Below are 11034 nucleotides of genomic sequence, written 5' to 3' on the forward strand. Positions count from 1 at the left end.
CTGCTGCTCGAGCCATAAAATCGAATCTTTATTGCGTGGTGTACAAAAAAAAAATGGATTTGCATGAGATTTTTTTTTTGTAACACCGATCGGGTTCAGAGGTCGGTCTTTTCCACTCTTCCACTTTTAGATAAATAAGTTACTTTATTTCGTTTACCTTTTCAAGGTGTTCTTCATTTCGTGTGAAACGAAAATATATTTCAACTTTCCAGGATGTTGTTTACACTTAATATTTGTTTTAATTTAAAATTTTGTTGAAAAATCAATTATGAATTTATCATTTTATTTGCAGAACCAAATACATTTAATTATGTTCAAAATAAAGTTTAATTTGTGTAATTATTAGCAACGGCTGCAAAGTTATAACGATTTTTGTAAATCATTGCATTTCGGGTTCGTCGCTTATGCAAATCAAAATCTCCAAACATACATTCATCTAAACGCTCATAACTCTTGAACCAAACCACATATTCCAAATTCAAAACATGTTTTATAATCAGAAAAGAACATATTTTCTTCCAGTATATTGAGTATTGAGTAAGTAATGCAATTTCAGTTCGAGTTTTCGATGTTGCGGATTTCCGTTGCTGTTAATGCTCGTGTATTAAATCGTAAATTGAGCGGTGACTGAAGACGCGTTAAGTAATGTAGTCGTCGTCGATGGTTTCGGATGTGGCAACAACGTCTACTATATTATTTAATATATCGAGTGGACGACAGTACGTGCGCAAAATGTTATTTTTTTTTTATTTGAAAGAGAGACAGAGTGAATAAAAACACACATGACGAAACGTGGATTACCGAACGGGGGACCATCAACGTTCAGTTATTTGGCAATGAAAAATAACAGAATAAGAAGTACGAATCAATAGCAGCAAACCAAAAAAATGTGACTTGCGTCAGTGCAGCCAATTACATAACGTGCATTAAATTGTTCAATTTATTTATACACATTTATATTGATTTAATTTTTTTTTTGTTATTTGTTTCGTTCTGGTGCGAAGAACCGACTGAATATTAATTGCGACTAATTGCGGCGTCCATAAATAATCGGCACGTATTTGTGGCCCAAGTCTTTTGGTTTTCGCCTCACGAAAAACCCGACGGCCTTAATATATTATTAAACGATGCTCCTCCGCGCGCTCTGGCATTGACATTTCGCTCTTTATGGATCAAAATCGTAAATTCCAATATTTTAACACACCAATAACAGAGAGAGATGATGTACGAAAAATTGATTCTAACAGGATCGACGGAAGACATCGAAAAGGTAGGATCATACAAGACAATTGCAGACAGCATGACCTTATGAAATATGTACGAAAATACATCAGAAAGTTATATTCAACATTTTCAATTCGATTATAATTCACAATTAATTATGTAATTTAACGGACGCGATAAAATGGAAAAGATGCGGGAAATTTGAATATTTGCAAATAAATCTGGGAGCGCGCGAATAAATTCGCTAATTTAGGTTGCCACCGTGTGGGTTTCGCATGGGAATCTCGCCGCTTCTGCAATAAACACGGGACGAAGATATCATCGTGGCAGAAGGATATGACCGTCATCATCATAATCATCATCGCTTTTTATTCGATGCTTGATCGCTATCATCCTTGGATCCTTGTTAACTCGCGCGTAATTAGAAGAATCATTTTGTAATGCACCGACGGCGGCGCGGATACAGAGCGCCCTCCGCAACTTTTGCATCTAGTCTTCGTCGTTTCCATTTAATTACAGCCATTCGGCATTCTTCAACGGTGACAGGTTACTTCTTATCTAATATACAATATATACATATACACATATGCTCTCTTCCAGACTCGATATGCATATTAACGCAAAACCAGGAATCTAATTTAGAAACGATTCATGCAAAACATACTCATAATAACTTGCATTATTTTAATTTTTTTTTACAAATAATTATGCAAAAAATCGTCATTAAGTTTACTTTTGATTCTATTATAAATTAAAAAATAAATTTCAATTTGATAATCAAAACATTATAGCGAAAAATTCCTAATTCATTTCCTAAATCTTTAATCTATATTTTTTAATTTTGCGTAAAATTTTGTTAAATCTGTATTAATAAAATGTTAATGGATCATTTTAATATATTTTTTAAAAACTTGTGAGCAATAATTTAAAATTTTGTCTCAATGAAATATTAATGTCTGATTTTAATATATTTCTTGAAAACTGTAATTTAAAAATTTGAATTAGGAAATCAAACAGAAAATTATTGAAATTATTAATATATATAATGTTATAATAGTGTAAAGTATGCGGATTTTGAAGCAATTTTCTTTTTCATATTTCCTGAAAAAATGTATAAATAATTGTAACTATATTAAAGCTAATAAGGAATGTAGTAAGTTTACTATCATTTTTTTCATGAAATATAAGGATTCACTAATAAGCTAACAAAGTTAAAAGTGTTAAAAATTAACATTTTTTTTACCTATTTTTAATTTTTACAAAGTAATATTAATTGAATTAGGAAATTGAAGAATGAATTTTATAGTTGAATTTGGAAATTATTAAAAAACTAAGAAAAATCTTTAAATCAAACTGAAAATTATTGAAATTATTAAATATATAATGTTGTAAGTAAATTGCTTCAAAATCCACATACTTTACATGTGAATTTTGAAGCAATTTTATTTTCATATTTCCTGAAAAATGTATAAATAATTGTAACTATATTAAAGCTAATAAGGAATGTAGTAAGTTTACTATAATTTTTTTTTTCATGAAATATAAGGATTCACTAATAAGCTAACAAAGTTAAAATTGTTAAAAATTAACATTTTTTTTTCCTATTTTTAATTTTTACAAAGTAATATTAATTGAATTAGGAAATTGAAGAATGAATTTTATAGTTGAATTTGGAAATTATTAAGAAAACTACAGAAAAATCTTTAAATCAAACTGAAAATTATTGAAATTATTAAATATATAATGTTGTAAGTAAATTGCTTCAAAATCCACATACTTTACATGTGAATTTTGAAGCAATATTCTTTTCATATTTCCTGAAAAATGTATAAATAATTGTAACTATTTATATTAAAGCTAATAAGGAATGTAGTAAGTTTACTATCATTTTTTTCACGAAATATATGGATTCACTAATAAGCTAACAAAGTTAAAAGTGTTAAAAATTAACATTTTTTTTACATATTTTTAATTTTTACAAAGTAATATTAATTGAATTAGGAAATTTAAGATTGAATTTTATAGATGAATTTGGAAATTATTAAAAAAAACTATAGAAAAATCTTTAAATTAGGAACTAATTCAAAGTTGATATATTGAACGGTTTAGCAAACTGTAGCGGTTCGGGTTCATCGCTTATGCGGCCTTAAGAGTCTCCGAACATGCATCCAGTTAAATGACCATAACTCTTCAACCGATACGAATAATTCCCATTCAAAATCAGATTTGCATTCAGAAATAAACGAGTTTCCTATATTGATTTGAAAAATATCTCAAAAATGCATTTTTGTACAATTTAAATTAATAATTGTTTCCAACTTTGTCTCAAATTGTATTAAATTAATTAATTAAATTAAAAATAAATAGAATCTAAAAATTAATTCACAAAATTGTAAGTATTTTCCTAATTAATCTCATTACGGCTTTAAAATCTCCTATTAAATATCTACAACCAAAAGTAATTTTCAATTAAGAAATACCCGTGTACTTAGTACGTAATAAACAGCATATTAATTACGCATTATACAATCAATTTGTAAAATAATTTAAAAAGGAAATACTAACAAAAATTCACAGTTTATGTAAGTGCACTCATTCTCTACAGTTTCAGCTTCGATTTGCATAGCAAGAATTTACTTTGCAGCTGGAATTTTGCAAGATAAGCTAAAAGATTTAAATTTATATTATTTCACATGAATTCCCTGAGAATTGACTTACTTTTTTTTTCTTGTATTTGAATAACCACAGTTTAAGATCTAATCTATGTAATATATTTTATATTGAGTTGGCATTTGTGCAAGAATAAGATAATAAACAATTTGTGAGAAGAGATGATAAAAATAAAGCGATTGGATTGAAAGGCAAATTAAATGTAATAATTACGTATTAGAGAGCCATTTGCTCGATGCGTGCGTCTGTGTGAGCGAGTGTAAGCAAAGTTCAAAAGGTCCTTCTCGTCCGCGTCTTCGGTCAGAATGCAAATGCCTAGTCCAGTGGTGGTAATTTAAATAATATGGGCCCTAAATCAACGCTAAGTGAATTGAATGGGAAAGGAAAGAAGATGCATGGACCAGCCAACATCCACCTCCTCCTCATCATCATCCTCAGTTTGCTATGATGTTGATGATGATCATCAAATTTAATTGTCCTTTATTTTTATTTTTTTTCGTACACTTACGCTCATTATTGTTACGTGTCGTTATTGCGTGCTCGATTATGCATGTTTAGCCTTCATTGGTGGGGCATGAGTTATGAGCAGTAAATGCGGATTGAATAAAATATAATATACGACGGGCGCGCACATTTATAATTTTTTTTTATTTCGGGGGAGCGCAGAGTGTTTCTCGCTGGCGGGTTTCGGATCATCAGCGTAGCCGTGTCATCTCTTTATGGCTTTAGAAAGTTCACCCATCCATATGTGTCATCGCTTCATAACTCTATCAAAAAAAAACGCGCGCAATTTATTCCATGTTTGTTCAATCTGCATCTCCTCAATAGAGCTGTTTAACGCGGAGAAGAAGGAGAAGACAAATAAAATGAACGTGTACATATAAGAGAATAAGAAGCGGCGAGCACTTGAATAGAGAGAAGGATAATTGATTTTTATCGCGAGTATGAGAAGAAGAAGGTGTGCGGAATGCTGCGAGATGTTTGCTCTGCAAATTGAGGGGGATATTTTTTATTTCGGGCTCGAAACGGTGAAGAAGTAATGCAGCCAGTGGAGAGGAGAGAAGAGAAGAGAAGAGATCGGACCTCGGGACAGCCTCAATGCATGTATAATTAATGATTTCTCGTCGCCGTTTCTTTTGTGAGAAATTAAAAATTAATGAGGGGGAATACATAATGCACGTATGAGCGGTGCATGGACATCATCCATCCATGGTCGACCATTTAAGGCGCACATCGATCGAATGGTTTCCTTTCTGGCGGAGGTGCACCACCGGTTGTTGGTCTGCTCGGTTTTGTGTCCGATCCGAGAGGCAGCAGCAGCAGCAACCGCCGCCACAACACGATCATCATCATCATCATCGTCATGATCATGATGATGATAGAGGAGTCCCTCTGCACCACAACTTCTCTCTTTCTCTCTCTCTGCGATGCGTCCTTTTGCGCCGCATTATCACAGTCTGTATAATTAAATATATAAAGCGTTTCGCCTATCGTCGGCAATTTATGGTAACATTAATTAATAAAAAAAATAATTATCTGTTCCTTGCCATATGGCGAGGCTGTGCGCAGTCACGAACCAAGAGATCTCCTCTCTCGCCATGTGTGTGTGTATGTGCTCTTCTCTCATCTCAACCAATCGACGTGGCATACACACACACACATTCATTGTACCTTATGGAAATTGAACGCATCACGAACCAACAACTACAATATAAATAATACAAAAAAATCACCAACAATACCATTGACCGTTACCGTTTGCTTCGATTCATTTGATTACTTTATTATGATTAAAGCAAATTCGATGCAAACCAATTTCGTTTTTTTTTTTTAATGATCAAGTTCCGTTGCGTTTCGAGAAATTGAAAAGAAACAAAAACAGTTTTTTTTTTGTTGGCGCCAGATGATTGACTAAACGATTCGAACGCAAAGCTTACATCGAAAATTATAAACACTTTTTAATTATAGACTTCCATACTCATAATTCACAGCTAGATTAACATGAAAAAAAAATATATTTGGATAACATTTTTTATGATACTCTTAATTAATCAATTGAAAGGAGAGAAAAAAAAACTGTTTTTTTTTTCATATTTATAGTTGATTTCATTGAAATTATATTAATTCCAATTTTAATTTTCGTCGACTGTTGATTGAATAATACTAATGGCAGCAGGAATCCTCTGAGGTCGCCTAATTCGTTGCATAAGCGTTCGCATTGAATACGAACAACGATCGAAGGAAATGAACAATAAAAAAACTAAATAATAAAATGCAATCAATGTGTGTGTGGCAATTGCGTAACGTATCATATTATAGGTACTGGAAAAGTGAACGTAATAATTGTTTTAAGCGTATCGATAATAGATAGGAAAGAGCAACCAAGAGGCAAGAAGAAGAAGAAGAAGTTGCGCAACGTCGTGCGATACAAAAGCTATTAATAAATTCGAAATAAGATGTCCGATGGCCGTAATTGGAAAGTCGCGTCCTCTATGATGATAAAATTGCGATAACATTATTCAATATACTACAATTGTACGTATAAATTTGAAATGGAGAAAAAGAAGAAGGAAGGAATATGTGTGTCGTGCGTGCGGCGAGCAACAATGGTTTGGCGCGATGCGTCGATCGAGGAAAGAAAGAAAGAAATAAAGAAAAAGGTGAGGAAATTAAGAAATGATTATGCACCTGGTGATATGGTTGTATATGTTGTATAGTAAACGAGCGCGAAATTTACCAGTTGCAAATGGAAAAGGGTTGAGAAGATGAAAAATATATTTTTGTGGGCGTCTCCTGTATGTCTTTCTTTATTTGGATTACGTTTTTTTTTTAAAAATCTTTGTGTCTTTCTAGTTTTATTTCATAAGTGCATATATGTTTGTGTCCTGTTACTCTGTTACTAATATCTATTTGTGTTCTCAATCTCTGTTCATTTTCTTATTATTGTTGATGTTTTTTTTTTGTTTTGTTTTGTAAACCCTAATCACAGAAAGCTGAAAGAGGCTAAAGCCCATAACAGTCTACATTTTTTTTATATCACATATATCTAAATAAAAAAAAATTAAATTGAAAAATTGAGAACAGTATGAAATAGATGTAACAAAATATATACGGTAATAAAGTTTATAGTTTCGTTACCAGTTTCGTCTGTCTGTTAGTGGCAAGGCCATCTCTATACGACACAAAAGCACAATGTGTCTGGGGATTTGCAAAGTGTATGTGTGTGATTCGCATAAATATAAATTACTGCAAGTGTATTAGTTTCAGGTCTCCACTCCCTTCTCCCTTTTCCACCCCTTCTCCTACCACCACCACTGCGAGATCTCCTTCTTGCAGGTGGGTGGTCACGGACATAAAGAACGCACATCCTCTCCTTATTATTAAATTATGTGTGTGGATGCACCACCAACAAAAAGCCGATATTTATACAGTGCGGTGTGTTCGATAATTATTTACGTTCGATCGTAAATTTCGATCCTCTTGCTCGACTCTCACTATCCCCCCATCTCCATCTTTCTCTTTCTTTCGAGTCTCGCTGAAAACTTTTATGAATATTTTATCCTGGAGGCGTTCGCAATCGACTCGCGCGAACGACGACTCTCCTCGGATTTCCGTATTCTTTACAACTTTTTTTCCATTCGCATCACTTTCTTAACTTTATGCTAATTTCGCCTTACCTCAAGATTTCCTTAAACAAACCACACTGTTTGTTTCACCACTCGACGAACTTTCTGCTGCAGCATCTTCCGTGGACCTACAAAATAAATAAATCAAAAAGTTAATGTAATAATCTCAATTTAAAACATAACTCATCAAAAACTTTAAAATAATTCGTTAATTTGATAATTGTAGTGAATTGATCAAAATATTGGGTATAAACACTATGAGTGAATCATTTGATAAGTAGCATTGAAAATGATGGTAACTCGATTGGTGAAATTGCGAATCGTGTTTGCGTCCATCCGGGAGATGTTGAAGTGATTAGGGTTAGTTGTAAGTTGTAGAAGGTGGATGAGAGGCTGAGGAGGAGAGAGGGTCTGCATGAATGGATGTACCATTGTGGAATGAGTAAGGTAAACGAAGAGTAATAAGTGGTGATAAAGAATATAGCATGTAATAGTGAGGCACCTGCGATGGCAGGGCATTGCATTGCAATCCCACGCAGACCAGGCCAGACCGGACCAGACCAGAAGAAGATGGGATGCTATACGTGTATGCATGTATGGAGATATGGGCATTATGGGTTTATGTCTCGGTCTTTCCGTGTGCTGCGATCGAAGAAGCGACGGAGGGGATTCTGGATGGATTCTGAAGAGGAGAAGAAGAAAAAGAAGAGGAAAAGACCACGAAGATGTTGCGGAGGAGGAGGAGGTGATGGTGGCGGCATGGGGGTGGGTGATGGTATATACGATCGTGGCCGTGGCCTGGACCATAGATCAGGGCCGGTAATTACCCGGTTCATGGGGCGAACGCGATTTATGGTCTGCACGTCGCGGTCGGGAGTCTCGCGCCTCTACGTCATTTGTCGCGAACAATTGCATCCTGCTGGCCGATTTCACACTTCGCCTATGATTTGTGGCCAGAAAACAGATTTCCACTCGCCTCCATTATATAAGCCCCCCCCTCACCCCGCCGCCCCATCCCGATTTAACGATTAGCTAAACGGACCCGAGAGACCTTCCACTCATCCTCATCCTCACCTTCCTCATCCTCCAACTTTAATTTATACTCAACAACGAAATCCCACTAAAAAAAGAAAAAGCATCTCACATAAGTCAAATACACCTATTTGGCAACTCGGACAAGTATTTTTTGCATTCAATGTCCGCAATTATCATAAATACAAATAGTTAAATAATCAAATTAAATCTCACAGTTTGCGACAGTGAAAACAATGACAAACCTAAACTAATTACCAACTGTTATAAAATATAATTACCTAATCAGTTACACAATCAGATACGAAGGTAAACGGTTCAAATTTCACCATAAAAGTAAAATAAATTCTGTACAATTAGCGATAAATGAAACAAGTAATTACTGGACGTACACTCAATTAATATTACGTCAATTATTAAAAAAAAATGACATTTCCCTAAACAATCCGTACCAACGATCAAAATTGAATGCTGTCACCAACTGTTATAAAATATAATTACCTAATCAGTTACACAAGGTAAAGGGTTTAAATTACATAAAAGTAAAATAAATTCTATGCAATCAGCGATAAATGAAGCAAATAATTACTGAACGTAATATTACGTTAATCATTTGTCTATTGAGTAAAAAAATGACATTTCCCTAAACAATCCGTACTAACGATTAAAATTGAATGCTGTTACCAACTGTTATAAAATATAATTACCTAATCAGTTACACAATCAGATACGAAGGTAAAGGATTCAAATTTCAGCATAAAAATAAAATAAATTCACCATAAAAGTAAAATAAATTCTATACAATCAGCGATAAATGAAACAAATAATTACTGTACGTTATATTACGTTAATCATTTGTCTATTCAGAAAAAAAAATGACATTTCCCTAAACAATCCGTACCAACGATTAAAATTGAATGCTGTCACCAACTGTTATAAAATATAATTACCTAATCAGTTACACAATCAGATACGAAGGTAATGGGTTCAAATTTCACCATAACAATAAAATAAATTCTATACAATTAGCGATAAATGAAACAAGTAATCACTGGACGTACACTCAATTAATATTACGTCAATTATTAAAAAAAAATGACATTTCCCTAAACAATCCGTACCAACGATCAAAATTGAATGCTGTCACCAACTGTTATAAAATATAATTACCTAATCAGTTACACAATCAGATACGAAGGTAAAGGATTCAAATTTCACCACAAAAGTAAAATAAATTCTATACAATCAGCGATAAATGAAACAAATAATTACTGTACGTAATATTACGTTAATCATTTGTCTATTCAGAAAAAAAAAATGACATTTCCCTAAACAATCCGTACCAACGATCAAAATTGAATACTATTACCAACTGTTATAAAATATAATTACCTAACAAGATGCACTTTCCCATACGATCAGGATCATGGAATTTTGCTCTTCACTTGCGTTAGAGAAGAGCCACAATTCAAATAATTAAAACACTTGTATATTAACGTTTGCGATAAAGAAATATTATGCACTTTGCGCACACAACTGACAGAAACACATCTTGTTTATGGTAACTAGGGGCAACAAACAAAATCTTCCCAAAGTAAAGCACAGCCAACGTCTATAATAATATCGTGATACCAACGTAAATTGCGAAAGAAAAATATTGGAAATAATTTTGGTTTGTAACAGATTCGAAATCAATTTGATAACGCCAAGATAAGGAAACACCTGCTTATCGTAGACGTATAAATACACAAACGTTGAGAGATTGTACGCAACGATGGTCGCAACTAAATTGTTTTCGGTTATTTTAACTGTCCTGGTTTCTTCGAGTTTGGGAACAATCGTATCTGATTGTAAGTTAACAAATAGTTATTTTTTAACATTAAAATGAAGCAATTTTTACATGAATCTGGTTATTTTTCAGGTGATGGCGAGATTGGACAACCTTACGCCGTTATTGTCAAAGGTTGCGATGTGCAGCCGTGCCGTTTCAGTACTGCTGTGCCCGTGGATTTGGACATCATCTTCGACGTTCGTACGTGATTTTTTACTAAAAGAAAGTAAGCAAAACGGTTGTAACAATCTGCAATTCTTTCAGCCAACGACTTGGAATTTTTTGCTCCTGCTGTTTCCGTCTCGTTTGATTATGTCGAATGGATCCCTTTCAGTATAGAAATGAACGGGTGCGACTCTTTGGTGGGCTACAGGTGTCCTTTGGAGGAGGGCGAAAGGGCTAGGTTTCATTTCGAAATGGATGTTCCACCAATTCCTGTAAGTAAAATTATAAATTTCGTTAAGAGAATTGCAAAATTTTGTTGCAGATCACTTTGGGTTTGCAGTACGCGTTGGCTATTGGAACGGAGGAGGATGCAGCGAAGTTGAATTGCTTCAGGGTGAACGCGACGGTCATTATTGAATGAGAAAGAAATGTAATTGGTAATTTGGAAGTGAAATAAATTAAAAAAAAAAAAAACGAAGAAGTTTT

The 11034-nt window shown here is 33.6% G+C and overlaps 1 protein-coding gene across 1 annotated transcript; it reads left to right on the forward strand.

The window, feature by feature from the left end:
• The first annotated feature begins 10319 nt into the window (after positions 1 to 10319).
• On the forward strand, positions 10320 to 11011 carry LOC108558230. Its single transcript, XM_017915068.1, has 4 exons — positions 10320 to 10402; positions 10474 to 10584; positions 10648 to 10820; positions 10871 to 11011. The coding sequence occupies exons 1-4, from the start codon at positions 10327 to 10329 to the stop codon at positions 10967 to 10969; spliced, it is 459 nt and encodes a 152-aa protein (XP_017770557.1). The 5' UTR covers positions 10320 to 10326; the 3' UTR covers positions 10970 to 11011.
• Positions 11012 to 11034: the final 23 nt, after the last annotated feature.

The sequence above is a fragment of the Nicrophorus vespilloides genome, unplaced genomic scaffold (assembly GCF_001412225.1).
Source record: "Nicrophorus vespilloides isolate i.1.1-1 unplaced genomic scaffold, Nicve_v1.0, whole genome shotgun sequence".
NCBI classification, from domain to species: domain Eukaryota; kingdom Metazoa; phylum Arthropoda; class Insecta; order Coleoptera; family Silphidae; genus Nicrophorus; species Nicrophorus vespilloides.